Raw genomic sequence first — 15532 nt, 5'->3', positions numbered from 1 at the left:
GAGGTGGCACGCGCAATGCGGGTATTGATTCACGGCGGCAGCCGGCAACCAGCCTGAAACACACGACCGAGTCGACTCGACTTCACGACTCCGACACCGACTCGATTCACCACGGTGACACACCGCCACGATCTGGAGAAGGGGAGCCCCACCGGAGAAACGGGGCACAACCTCGCTTCTGTACCGATCAACAACTACCGCGATCGTTTCTTCCACACCCTTCTACCTCTGCTTTCGCGAAGAATGAACCTGGCCCGATTCTACACACAGGGCCAGGTTCATCGGGTAGACCGAAGGACCACGGCTCGGTCGAAATTTCCGTTTCGTTCAACAGACAGCGAAGAACGTGAAGATTCTCAATGGCGACCTACTTATTTTTCGTCCAACGTATATCTCCGGTCTCGTGCACCCTAGTCGAAGGCATTCGTTGGCGCACTTCGAAAGGGTCGTTTTTTCGAAGAAGTTCCATTCGTTTAGCATTTAGCCATTTAGCGTCGTGGAGGATTTGAGAGACGCGTGTGCCGGAAGAAGCACGCGTCTTGGGGAGATCGAGGACGGAATCTACACCCGGCGATCGATCGGTTTGTTAACCAAGATAAACCGGGTCCGGATAGGAATAGTCGAGGGGAAACGGTAAAACGGACGTATGTGTCCCGGCTTAATAACAAAGGTCGAAAACCTTGGCGATTCTATTCGCGATAGCGCAGACCTAGTTCCATGTAACGTCGATTCGTTTTATTGATTCTATTTTTACAGGGTTAGAGCAGTCACCTTCGGGACGATTGCAACGACAGCTGCCGTACGGTGAATCGCCACTGTGTGTGGGATATTAAAGAGGAGAAGACGATAGAGATAGAGAACGGTTGATTCGTGTTAAACAAATTTACGAGCAAAGCCAATTTAAATTCATAGGCTCGGGAATAGGAATAAAAAGAAAGAAGAAGAAGAAGAAAAAAAAAGGGGTCCGGTGATTTGCATAGTGGAGAATCGGAAAAGAAATATGGTAGAAATATGAGAATGCCAAGTGGGCAGAAATTGTAGTAATTAAATTTACCGGAACGGACAACGACAGTCTGTGCTAAAAATAAAAAAGTAATGGCCAAACAATCGAAGACTAATCGATAGTATAAAAAGCCGATAGTACAGACACCTCGCTACATTAGACCTTAATTCAGCCGCAGTAGTGCATACCCTGGCGTGGTCAGCCGCAACCTTCCCCTGTCGCCATCTCGTATCCTCTGAAACGCGTTAACCTTCCTGCCAGTAAATCGATTACGCGGTACGATAATTGCGCCACGTTGGTAATCAAATTGCCAACGATACTGCCAGAAAAGTTCGTTCTTCGAACAGCCAAAGATCTACGCTTCGCAGCGTAGTTACTGACAGTAGTACAAGTCAGGCTATAGTCAGGTAACCCCGAGATCTTTCGTACCTTACATCGATCAGACTCCACCCGATACTACGTTACCGATATTTCATATGCACTGTGGCTGATAACCTGTTATCGACGCGGTATCCGTTATCGGTCGGTACCTCTCGACTACAGCTAGAGGAACTACCCTGAAAAGGGGTTGCTGTGTTATCGACGACGTTCGAGTAGATACCGACCGTGTTGGTCGAACGTTCTAGCCTACGGTAGATGAGGAAACGCGAGGGTAGCAGAGAACTCACATGATATCCCCGAGCTTGATATCCCCCACTTTGATACGGCTCTGGACAATGGCGCAGCTTTTGTGATCACTGGTGGTAACCGCCCTACGCCTTCTAGCAGCGTATCTCTGCACATCAGGTGGTAATGCAGAGGCATCGTTCGAATTTCCAGAGGCCCCCGATCCGGCATATCCTGCGAGGCCCGCACCTCCACGCACCAGCTGGCTACTGCCACGCCGACGCGTAGACATGTGCCGGCCTCCCACGCCACCCAACATCCTGGAAAAAAGAAGAGGAGGGCAACGGTTTTTAATCATTTTCACGGGATCTTTCGATTAACAACGACGCGGAAGGAAGGAAGGAAGGAAATAAGGAAGAGTTTAACCGGGCGCGGCGGTGCATTTTTAATAATCGTCAAATGTTTCCTATTCGTTTGTAGCATCGTTCGAAAAGTTTCTTTATTAACTTGGAGTAACATTCCTCCATGAATATTCAAAGGTTTCCTCGATGCAAAATTAGCACATTCGACGGGGAGGCGACAGGTTGACTACGAATCAAGAAGATTAGGAAGAAATTGAGCAAAACTGTTTCGCCTTAATTGGGTTAGGTTGACTGGTCCTAATCTCGAGGCATCAAGAACACACAGAGTCACGCGATCGACCACTCAAACTGGCACGTTTGTTTAACTTCCTATGCGTATACCGGATCATCGATAGATTATTCCCCTTTTTCTCTTTTTTCGCCCACTATACAGGCCTCTCTATCTAACGAACGCAGCATACTCGACTCGATTATCGTTTTTTGTACGCTACTGCCGCTACTTTTCTACGTATAATCGCCTATATCAGCTTATCTACGTTGCAGGGAAAAGTTTGATATCGACACTCGTCCCCGTTCCTATCGCTTCGTAACGCAACGGAAACTCACGTACGTCGGTCCTTTTCGATTCGACGTTACCGTGTAACCGTGTTTATAGAATAATCGACAAGTCGCGGTGAAACGGTGCCAGTGCCTCTCCGTTCGAATCAATTCAACTAACAGCGAATTCGTGTACGAAATATTCGTTTAATTACGACTCTCCCCTGTGCATCGCGTATCTCTGTTGATTCTACCAACAAGATTCGACGTACGGTGAAATATTATTAAGATCAAAGAGAACGAGAAAGGTTGGTCCATGTTCGCGAGGAAAGATAGAATCTACCGACCGACTCTAAGCACTCGGCGAGTGATAGAAATGAATAATTACGCGGGCAACTTTACTTATCTATCGAAAGTGATTAAGCTCGGTATGTAGTCAGACAGCGGCCTACTAAGTGGTTAAACTCCTTGGTTATTCTCGAACATTCCATCGGAGGAAGTACTACCTCCGGAAGGCTGACCTCTTCTCTTCCTTTCAGCGCAACATGTTTCAAGTCATTTCCATTTCCCCCCAAAGTAAATATTAGAAAAAACCGGTTCAATATTTGCACTGGCTAAGTAGTTCCCGCGGAACACTCTTCTTCTCTGCACGAGGAATGACGTTTGAAAAATAATACCAATTAACAACTCGAGACCCTCTACGTTTTACATCCCCCAAGTTGGCAAAGTTGGTCCGAGGTTAAAAGTAGCAAAGGTCCAATTACGAGGAGAGGCAGACAACGTAAGAATTATTTTCGTCGATGCGTAACAGATACCGAATCACGGAATACCCCGGGTCAAGACTACCCTTCGTTTATCCCGATGGCTAAAATTGGCGAAAGGTCCAACAGACTGATTATCCCGATACCCCCGCCGCGTCTTGATAATTATAATTTATAGAGAGAAGAGGAGAGGGAGTCAGTGGCCGCCATAAATTCCATTCTCGTCCTATGTCGCCACGCGAACCCTTGTTATCCTCATGTATTTTTTCCCCGAGCCGTCTCTAAAGTGTGTCCTCGCTTTCTTTATACAGCCCCATCCCGGCCATTTGTCCTTATTACGTTTCACAGCGGACCTGCGTTGTGCAAGCGGTCGTGTCCTTGCTACGCTATCAGCTTAAAGGGAGAGCTGAAAAGGAACAGTCCTTTCTTTCACTCGTCAAACTTTTCCATCATTTCGCGCCCCTGTCGCTCACTTCCGCTCTATCGGCGTATGTATCTTTTTTTTTTTTTTTTAATTAACGAGCCTTTCGCGATATTCCTTCGAAAATTATGTATACTCCGCGCGGGAGTTGGAGGCAACAGAATAACTAGGAGGATCCTACGGCTCCGTGCGTATCCAGCAGCTTTGAAATCTCATTAGGGGAGTTTCTTCGATTTCCGCTTTGAGTAAATTGTACCGGAGGATCTGTATCTCGTTCTGATATTACGCTCGCGTAATTTAACGCAACAGTTACGATATAACGGCGGAAAGAAACGGGGACAAGTGGGAGGAGCTTTTTAGAAAAAGATCGAGGTCCCGCGATTGAAGGGGGAAAAAGTGTGTTCGACGGTATTCTGTCGACGGAGACAGTGATTTTCGATTCGATTCGACTGGCAACCGGCAGATTGAATCCTGCCGCGGAATATTGATCGAGGATGATTTCCGCGCTAACACACCGCACGCTGCTGTTGTTTGCGCCAACGAATTAATATCTGGATCTTCCATCACCTGCACAAAATCAATTCCAATTCATTAACAGACTAACTAACTTACGTCCACCTATCCGAAAGTAACAGCCGCGGAAGCTCGTGACCGTGATAATCTCTTTACCCATTTATCCATTTTCTATTTCCACCCAGTTTTCAAACTCGCGTCGCGATGCAATTTATTTCTAGAATCGATAATAGAATTTCCCGGTAGAGTAGATTTCACCGGATCATTTTCCGCAAATTTATATCAAACGTCGTAAAACCGTGGCTACTTGTTTCGTCGAAAATTCCTTTATCCTAGACACGCCGTATCGTAAAGTTCCATTTGCTGCCGCGTCACGTTATCAATAATAGTCACAACCACTGGACTATGCTGCGTCCAGCAACAGCTTTTGAGGGAGTAATGAGTGTGTCGATGGCGTTCGTGCCAACGTTTACCGTGTATACAGTGTGCCTCTACTAATTACGAGAGTTTTTCGCACCTTCGGAGGCGTGAAAATTCAAGGAAACCTCGCCTCTGCTGCAACAAAAGGCGCGCAAGGTGGTAATCATTTTTCTAAAAAAACAGTGGAATTGTTTAACGGTAGTAAAATGCTTTCTTTCTTTGTTAAACGAATTAATATCCAACTGCATTGTTCGCGATAAATATCTGTTATATAAATATTTTACCAAGAGCACCCCGTACATTTACAGGTACATAGATGATCCCCACCCTGCGCCTCTCGGTTCCCGGTGGTCGAAATTTTAGGATAGCAACCTGTTGCTAGGCACCCCTGGGAACTCTTATCCCACCATTCTGTTACCCGGCAACTCCTGCCTCCCCTTTTGCGCTCACCTCTCTCTCTCTCTCCAACTCCCCTCCGTTGACGTGTACAGAATATCCTCCAAAGGATCTCTCGGTGAACCTTTCTCTTCCAATCTGTTTCCATCTCCCTCTTAACCTCAGACTTCTTTACGATTCTACTACTTGTAAATTTCTTTCCTCCCGGGACCCTCTGCGTGAAGAAGAACGAACCAACCAACGACTCACAGCAGGTGGAATAAACTGGATAACTCTTCCTGCATTCGGCGTACTCTCGTTTTCGAAACACCCAACGTGTTCTTCGTGCCCTTACTTTTTCAGTAGTTGAGCAACTTTCAGATTATCGCTGTTTTACGTAAGTGCTTCATTTTTCTTTTAGTTCTTTCTGTTATCATCCGATATTAATCGCAACCATACGTATGCCCAAAGTTTCCCTTTCACATTCCACCCGTTGACCGTACTTTTCCCCATTCTCTAGCCGTCCCATGACCAAACTTTCCCTTTTTCATCCGGGCGACTTTTCCTCATCCAGGATCCCGTTTTATTTGCTCCCTTAGCAACAACCTCCTTCCCCCTTTCTTCGGCCCCCCGATCGTTCGGCTCATATATGTAAGTACAGTGGCAGCCGTGGGAAATCTAATAACGAGTCGGAGGGATCGAGTGACTCGCCGTGAAATTAGTTCTAGCGTGTGGCTGCCGCGTAAAACTCCGACGGGGGAGCCTGAAATCGGAGCAGGAAAATCCCTTCGAGGGCCTCGTAAAGGGCCGAGCAAAGAAAACAAACATGGTCGAAAGAGAAATTCTTCTCTGATCACAGATCCTTCGGCGAACCCTTCGTCGAATCTTTTCTCCAATGCTTAACCGTTCCATAGTCACGAGTCAGCACGCAGCGACGCGAAAGAAATAACTTCCCCCGGAACAAGGCTACAAACTGTCCACTATCTACCCCCGAGAGGAATTAATATTCCACGTGCACTACGATTATGCAAATAGCCCGGCATCGCACTCCATTCTAGCTGGACTTTCGCAAGACGCAGCCTAACGAGCGACACAGTGCCCGGTAGTTATAATGGTGAAGTTCGGCCTAATGTCAGAGACGCGGAATAGAACTCAAGCACAGCCGGTTAAGTGGAAAGTTTCGGTCAAGAAATGACCCAACGTTTCCAAGCGTGACGAACGAGCGTTCCATCGATCCACGCGCACTGAAATATCCACGATCCTACGATTACGAGTACGTATTCCTTCCTTTTTTCAGCAACGTTTTCGCGGCGGAAGAAAAATAACCGTGGATCGGAGATAAGGTGACGCGACGTGTTCCGCGAGAAGAATCGCTCGCAAGATAAATTGCAGTACTGCACATCGAGGAAGTGAGACAGCTCTCTCTCTCTCTCACTCTCTTTTCTCCTATGATAATTCTCCATTACACGAACTATTCCCCGCTACACGGTAAACTGTATTACAGTGAGAAATCTCGTTATCTCAGCCTAATATATCCACCGTAAAAATTACACAAGACGACATATTTCCCCGCCGTAAGACAGTTGGTAGATAAGAATTTTTTTCTCACGATAGTGTTCTCCCTTGTTCCATCCCTGCTCCGCCTTTACATTTCCCTCGCTAGTAGGATTTCATTTTCCTTCTCTCCTGATCGTCGACCTCGTTGACTATTAATGGGCAAGAGGAAAATCTCTCAGGATCCGTTCATTTACCATGCTCCTGCGTTCGACGTGTCATTCAGCTAGAACACCTTTCATCCGAATCTTTGGACGCGAATTACCACAGGAATACTGATCCTCTGGGGAAAACGAGAATTCGTGAAAACCGAGAGGAAATTGGTAAAAAATCAGCAGGGATGAGGGAACGTTGCGAGACACCATGCGTGTATGTATTAGAGCTGTTACATAAGAAATACCCGAGAGTAGATATCTATTATTCCTCGACTTTTTTCCACTGTAAAACAATAATGAAAGAGTGACGGCTCTGGCCGTGGACGGTCAGTCGTAAGTGGCCCTTTTGTTTTGTAAGTGGTAAGTTGCAGTGGTAATTGCCGACAACGCCAGCGGTAGCGGCCACCGAGATTTCGACTGTCTTACGTGCATATTCGAGTACTCGTGAGATACCCGGGGTAAATGAAAATAACCCGATCGAGTAATAGCCCTAGTATGTATAAAGGAGACGTGGTTGTCGACGGTGTAATTTCAGATAGCGGGTTTCGTGTCACTGAACCTGGGATAGGCATGTGTAAAGTTGTCCCCTGAGACGCGTCATGCCGCGTGATCATTAACGTCGCATTAAGCAAACCAGCGACACTTTCGGGATAGATATGTGTTCTAGTGCAAATTTGCACACAAATTTGTACAATCCAAGCAGTTTCCTTAAGCCAGTAATTAACTTACCGTTGTATCGCGAATTCGCTTAGTTCTCTCTACGTTCGAGTCAGTCCAAACGTAATTTCTATCGGAGATGTCTAACCGCAGAGGGAAACGAAAAAATAGAGAATCAGAGTCGACTGAAGACAAACGAGGAAAATAACTATAGGGCAAAAGGGTTCTTCGGTACTTCAATTAACCGTACCGATCAAGGAATCGCAGGTCGGAGGAACGCGTGTCAGTCGAAAACCGCCAAGAATAAGCGGCGAGCCTTGCCAGACCCGCGGTCGAGTGGAAGAGTCAACAACAATGAAAGGATTTCCAGGGGGGTAAAAGCGAAAAGTGAATTACCCGAGAACGAAAGTGGAGGGCAGAGGCTTGCCGGTTTCTCGATCGATCGATACGACGGTCTTATCTAAGCGAATGGCTGGCCGCGTTCAACACATCGGCCTTTGAGAGTTTTGCACGCAGAACGAAATTACTTAAGTGTCAGCGGCCGTGATCGTTTCCAGGATAATGCTCCTCCTCCCTTTCGAATAATCGATTTGCCAGTCAATCTTCGTCTTACCCTTTTTAATCGCTTCGTTTCAACCTATCCTCCATTTTTCCCAACCGATAATCCCGAGATTCGAAGAGGTAAAGAAATTTTTGGTACAACGGCAGAATGTCGTTTTAAACGGGAGAAAAGCACAGTTGAAAATTGTCCAGGTACTCTTAACTTAACCCTTAACTCTCGACAAAGTGGCTGGTTCGTAAAGGCTTCTTTGACAAAATGAAGCGTGGATGGAGGACAGTTTAATTCCAGGGAAATTCGCTTTTATACATACCGAAGATGCACGTCGGACACAAACGATGTTGATTTTCTTTGTTCCGTCGTAGCCTGGACACTAGCCTGGTTACTTCTCAAAGGATCGAACGTAGATGTTAATTAGAAAGAAACTTTTTCGCCTTTGCCAAGCTTAATGCCTTCTTTCCCGCGTAAATTCTCCAGATATTAATGTAATGTATAATTGCCCCGGATGTGAAATGCTTCAACCCTCTACCTCGTGATTTCAAAGTACCCCGCTATAAGGACACTCGAGAATGACGAATGAGAGAATCGATCCCCCCCGACGCGGAACTACACTTACCAGTCGCGAGTAATTTACACCTGGTGCGTTTCCTTTCCCACGAAATTTTCGCCAGCCTGATAGCAAAGGGGCATTGACACTTTTTACTACGTTCCGTTACGACCGCTTTTATACTTTCCACAAAGGGAGACCGCGAAGCATCTACGGGTCTGCCACGAAAAGATGCGTGGAGCTTCTCCGTAAAAGGATATTCGAAAGCCCTATCACATTAGCACGACGTACAATTTCCTAGATATAGTCTACATGCAAAACCAGACTCGTTTCCATGACTTCCTCTATATTTTTCCACATCGTAAAGCCCTACAATGCTCGTGTCACGATCGAACGAATAAAAGGGTCGTTGATCCAGAAGAATCGAGGCGAATCTTTTGCCGTGTCAAACCGTTCAAAGACACGAATAAAATTCGATGCATAAAGCACGCAAGATTGATGACGTTTGAATGATACGCGTCAAAAACGCGGCTCTAGTAGAGGGAGCGTCTACTTTGGCCAACTTCCATGCTGTTCGTAATGAACGAGCCCTTCAAAATCAACTCGTCATCTACAGCCGTTCTATAGAATCAAATGTATCTTCGTGTCGTTAACCCCTGCTCCACTTATTATCTCTCAGAGGAACGTTCTCCGAAGAACGAATTCGAATTTGACAAAGTATCCTTGGGATACCAAGAAAGCTACGTATTTCATCCGACTCTCTTTCATCCGAATCCAGAGATTCTATCCCTTCGAGGGGATCCTCGTAACGATCAAAGTACCCTTTTGAAAATCTACACATCGAAAAGGATGTACACACGGTGACAGAGAAACGCGATGGTTCTTCAATTGAACTGGCAACAACCTGGAGAACAGTCGAGGATTTTATCATTGTCACCAGTCCGTGGAAATATGCATGTAGGTATACGAGGGAAAGAAGGATATACGTATAGGAGCCGGAGTGGTAGCCGGCAAGAGATTGGCAGCCTATTGTCGGTTCGTATATGTAGACTTCAATCGGAAAAGCTATTTCCCGATCGGATTCCAGGCCGCGGCGCGGGCCGAATTTAACGGTCAGCCATGGTAGGCAGAAGCGCAACGCGCGGCTCCTATAAAATCGACTGGCGCCGGTCACGCGATCGAGGCTTCAAAGCGAAAAACGCTACGCACGATTCCAGACGAAAAAATACATACGCGTATGATATCCCTCCCCCTAAAGAAACACGACGACGATTTGAACGGGAAAACGAGGCCGGAGGATATCCGAGCGATTGATTTCGAATCGATGTATTTTTTATAGGGTCGTGCTCCTCTCATTGTAAATAGAAACTCGATCTCGCAGCTTCATGTCGTCGTTTATTTTATTCCGCCCCCTTCTTTCAGAGAAAGTATCGGAGGCAGGAGAATGATTTTTATTTCGTCAGAGTTAACTAGGTTACTCAAAATTCGAACGTTCTTTATTCCCAAGTTAATTCCTCTACCGTTCGAGGCACGAATGGAATTCCAGGCATCGAGTAGCTGTCCCCTCTAAGTTAACCTGCCAGATACCACCTAATCGAATTTACGTGCATCAAAGCCCCGAACGGTGACCGGCTTGAATCTTGGGGAGTCGTGGAATTTCAGGGATCGTGTAACTTCATTTTCTCCCTGGCGACCCTTTATTGCGTCGGTTTCCGTAAACTCTAGCCTCCCCGTACCGTCCCCTTCTCGCTCCTCGATTAACGCGAGAGATCGGTAAATACCGATTGTCCTCCGCGTGATTCAATTTTACTATTTTATCTCGGGCTGAAGTTACGTCGTTGAACCGTTATCGCGCGCGGCCGCCTGTGTTATCCCTCGACTTGTTTAACCATATGTAAGTCAAACAATCGCGATAAAGAGGGTCGATCTGGTTTATCGCTTTTTCAACCGTAATGTCGTCCGGCACTCGTCGAGATCCTCGTAATTCGCCTTCCTGATATCGCCCAGCTTTGAGTGGCGAGCGCGGAAAGAGCCTCGTAAAACTACTGTGCGCATCGCTCTCAGACACTCCCCGAAGCGTAAAGAAATTACAACACCGCGCGACAACTTGCCAACTTTTTTACGATACGAAAAACCTACCCTCACCGCTTCCACGACAGCGGCGTTAAATAATAAAGTAGCAACGCGCGAGATGGTAGACTCTGATCTCGATGAAGAATAGTTTCCCCTCTTCTCGTTTAATCATAATAAACTACCTTCGTCCTTCCACAGAAATTACTTTTTTCATTGTTTCTTTCTTCAAGTAGTACGGCAGCCTTTTCCCTTTTTTTCAAAAGATTCGTCCGAGTTACAATTACGATTCTCGGAACGAAATAATGGAAGAAGCAAAGCAAATGGAATTTCATCGCGGGCATTACACGAGCTGATGCCTCGCATCCAATGAAACGAAAAGTGGCAGGAGTGCCACAGCTAACAATTCCATTACGCGCAGCCCGGAACCTTCGTTTCCGAGATATTATTGACACGAGCAAAGGCGATTGGAAATAGCATAGGTGGTGAAAGCCGTTGTAGCCTGCTAACGTCCACAGCCTTTCTAACGATAGACGTGGTGAACTCGATACCAGCCGAGAAATTATGCCCTACCGTTTTCTACCCAAGAATGATCCGCTAAAAAATCGTCTCGTCCATTTGCGTGCAATTTTAAATAATTGCTGTTTCTCCGTAATTACGTCGAAATGACACGTTAATTCCAAAACATGGGTCCGTTGTTCCAACGTTGTTACAGCTATGATATCGGTGAAAAGGGGGCGTCGTAAACCCTTCCGGAAACATCTGAAAATGCGTGTATAAACCTACTTTCTCCAGGGAAACGATAAACAAAGCCAGATGGCAATCACCAACGGTTGTACTAATGTCTACTTTTACGACAGCCAAGGATCGAATCGTGCTGACAAAGTGACACCGGTATGATCCAATTTTATTCATTTCCTACGGTACAACCGCGTCAAAGACCATCAATCGCGAGAATCGTCGCGCGACGAAGAATAGTTGGACGGATAAAACGGAAGTAGAGATAACGATGGAATTTCGCAAATTAGAAAAATCTGCTCGACAAAGGAAATTCCTCGAGCGGTTTCGCGTGCGTTTAACTTGTCGAACGCGGAATTAATTACGTTGCCTGAGCAACGCTGGCTAACGAATTTAATGCTTCATAAGCGGTAGACTAAATTATACGCCTGTTTTACTTCTTGATGTTCAACCTGATTAAAGCACATTCGACGCTCTGTAACGTAGAGGTCTGCCCCATATACGCGACGAGAACGATCCGAAATTTCACTCGCATTTTCCAAGAACTTCCGTCTAGACGACGACGACGACGACGAAAACATCCAGCTAACGGTGCTCGATCGTTGTTTACCGGCAAGTGGCAGTGATTGAATATTAGCGCGCGACATGTTTTGCAGTGCGTGCAGGAGAGCTCGTTGGGATCGCGTAATATAATTAAATCGTGGAACGTAATTGAATTGCGAGCGATCACGATCGAACGAGCCGCGAGATCGTTCGTTTCGATACAGGTAATTCGAGTAACGAACAGCTCGGTACCTTGTGAATTCACAATTACACGGAAAACAGTTGAAACGTTTTCGAGCTGGATTCTCTCAGATATTTCTCCTCGAACGAGTAAAGGCTGCTCTAAGATGTTCACGGATGTTCACAATATCTTACTGCGTCGTGAAAGCATCCTAGGAGATTAGTTTATCTCAGGCTGTAAAATGTGCAACAAAAATACCCTCTGCGAGGTATTTCACTAAAGACTCCGAGAGTTTGTCTCCGGTTCCGAAAGATGAACGTACGACAAACAGAGAATAATACTCGTATTTCGGCTCGTCTGACGGGAATTCAGCGCTAACTCTCGACTACAGTAAATTCTCTACAAGAGTCAGTAAGTTTGGATTCTACAAGTGACAGTATAGATGGTCCTACGCCTAGGGCTGCGTCATTGCTGCTCCTATGCTGGTTTCTTTTACGAGATTTCACGACTCGACAATACATAATAGAAAAATATAATTTCTTTAATTTTACTTTTTTTCATCTGGAATTTTTTTTAACATGTTGGTGAGATTTTTCTGATGAAACTGATATCAAACACGATATAATTTGAACAACATTTACTTATTAACACGTTCACTGTCGCGTCAGATTTACAGGTTGCTGTCAGGCGGCCACAAGAAAATACATTTTAAGCATAGGATTATAGTATTATGCTTTATAATTTTTTTTTTCAATTGAAAATAATGTCTAGCTAGCTATGACGTTCAAAATTTTTAGTTGACAACATTTATTTTATTTCAATTATTCTAAACATTTGAGGCACTCCAGTCACTGATGACCACCATGGCCATATCGAGGAAACAATCTAATGTTAATACTTGTTGAGTGATAAATTTAATTTCACAATATATCGCTTTGGCTGAATTACAAAAACAAATTGCGAAGAAATTACATTAAATACCTGTACACATTATCCGTCGAATGTAGAGGGAGAGCCACCGTTTGATTGCCAATTGTTTATCACATAGAGTCAGCCTACCTCCGCGTAAAAAAGAAAATGTAGGGTCGATAGAAGCAGAAAAGCTGCGAAACAATTAGAATTAAATGTAACGATAGAAATTCTTGCAATAATGCGTAATGCAATTGAAAAATTGAAAGAATCAAAAGAAAAAACGCGAATTCGTATCTTTTTCGATTCTAGAATATAAGAAAATTTGAATAAAATACGCGACGAGAATTGGGGAGAAGCATAAGTTAAACGCGTAAAAATATTCAATAATAAACGAACTAGGGATGAAGCTATTATTTCAATACGCGATGCACTGACTCTAGTATTTACTAAAATTCAAAAATTCTCGTATAAATCCCGAAAGTAGATTATTAATTACGGTAAACTACTGAGACGGTTTAATTAAGGGTGGGCATGGTGCTGCTTTAGTTTGAAATGATTTATAAACACATAATTAACAGAGGAAAAACCGTGAAACGGCAAAACGTCTACATTCTAATTGTTATAACATGTAAACAGAACTTTAAATTTAGTGTAAACAGAAAAAATATATAATACAATTTATTTCACGGTATTGCAACAAATAAACGTTGAATCAATATTTAATTCGTATAAAAACAATTATTTAACGTAATAATTTTACCTTCACTATGGCTATTTTTAATCTACGACCACAGGTCAACCTGATTTCTAATCCTTACGAACTTTAAATTCAGTCTAAACTGAGAAAATATATAATACAATTTATTTCACGGTATTGCAACAAACAAACGTTGAATAGATTCTTAATTCGTATAGAAACATTTATTTAAAATAATAATTTCACCTTCACTATGGCTATTTTAAATTTACGACCAAGGGTCAACCTGATTTTTAATCCTCCGAACTTGATTTCACAACGAGAAAGTAATAAGATCGTTGAAACGTACTTATTTGTCAAAGAAACTTGCAAAAATGTATAAATAATAATATGTAATGTTTTAACAAATTTTTGGAAGTATAAATTAATAATAAAATTGTGAAAATTAATAAATTATACGTTATTATAACATTAATAGAATTATGACTAAACCGAAGTTCGAAGTCGAGTATTTAAAGTCTGATATTACGTGCCTAGCGAGTGCCGGTAATTGTTAAAATTTGTTTAATAATTAGTAATAGAAATTCTAATTGATTCTAATGTATACAAGTGTTACAAGAAGGCTGAGTGTGTACAGGGTGGACATAGACTAGCTAGTAGCCCCCGACCACTCTATTCACATCTCAGAACCTTCAGGTCAAAATACGCCGCGAAGTGTCTAGGGCCCAGTATAAAGGGTAAATGATTTCGCGGGACATCGGCGGGTCCTTATATACCTGCGGTACCCTCTCCCCAAAGTCATTAGCAAAATCGTCGGTTAGGTCAGGCGGGAAATTTTCGCGGGAGATTTTCGCGGGAGATTTCCGATATCGTAACACGGTATAATTTATCAATTTTCACAATTTTATTAAAAATTTATACTTCCGACAATTTGTTATAACATTGCATATAACAATTTATACGTTTTTACAATATTCTTCAATGGAAACATAGGTTTTAGCGTTCTCGTTACTTACTCGTGGTTAAATTAATTTCGTAGGGATTAAAAATCAGGTTGACCTGTGGTCGTAGATTAAAAATAACCATAGTACAGCTAAATTTATCGTGTTAAATAATTCTTCTTACACGAATGAAAAATGTATTCAACGTTTGCTTGTTACAATACCATGAAATAAATTATTTGTGCAGTTCTGTGCATTTTCTGTGCAGTTCAACCTAATTTACTTAAATTTACATTGCGAGACAGTATACTGTAACAAGTAGTAACAAGCAAACGTTGAATAAATTCCTAATTCGTATTAAAAAAATTATTTAACACAATAATTTCAGCTTTATTATGATTATTCTTGATAAATGACCACAGGTCAACTTGATTTTTAATCGTTATAATCTTTAAATTCAGTGTGAATAGAGAAAATGTGTAATATAATTCATTTCACGATATTATAACAAACAAACGTTGAATACATTTTTGATTCGTAGGAAAAGAATTATTTAACACGATAATTTTAGCTGTACTATCACTATTTTTAATCTACGACCACAGGTCAACCTGATTTTTAATCCCTACGAAATTAATTTAACCACGAGTAAGTAACGAGAACGCTAAAACCTATGTTTCCATTGAAGAATATTGTAAAAACGTATAAATTGTTATATGCAATGTTATAACAAATTGTCGGAAGTATAAATTTATAACAAAATTGTGAAAATTGATAAATTATACCGTGTTACGATATCGGAAATCTCCCGCGAAAATCTCCCGCGAAAATTTCCCGCCTGACCTAACGGACGATTTTGCTAATGACTTTGGGGAGAGGGTACCGCAGGTATATAAGGACCCTCCGATGTCCCGCGAACTTATTCACCCTTTATACTGGGCCCTAGACACTTCGCGGCGTATTTTGACCTGAAGGTTCTG

General features: G+C 43.3%; 1 protein-coding gene across 1 annotated transcript in view; it reads right to left on the bottom strand.

Moving 5' to 3' along the window:
• The window catches only part of LOC108571861 (voltage-dependent calcium channel type A subunit alpha-1), a 100146-nt gene that overhangs the window by 65119 nt on the left and 19495 nt on the right, over positions 1–15532 (bottom strand). The window contains exon 2 of the mRNA XM_017934009.1: positions 1687–1929. Coding sequence (XP_017789498.1) covers positions 1687–1928 — 242 coding nt within the window. The 5' untranslated portion in view covers position 1929. The remainder of the gene's footprint in view (positions 1–1686; positions 1930–15532) is intronic.

Source organism: Habropoda laboriosa, unplaced genomic scaffold (genome assembly GCF_001263275.1).
Source record: "Habropoda laboriosa isolate 0110345459 unplaced genomic scaffold, ASM126327v1 scaffold99, whole genome shotgun sequence".
In the NCBI taxonomy this organism is placed as follows: Eukaryota; Metazoa; Arthropoda; class Insecta; order Hymenoptera; family Apidae; genus Habropoda; species Habropoda laboriosa.
Note: the sequence above shows the minus strand (reverse complement) of the source record. Positions and strands in the feature narration are given on the sequence as shown.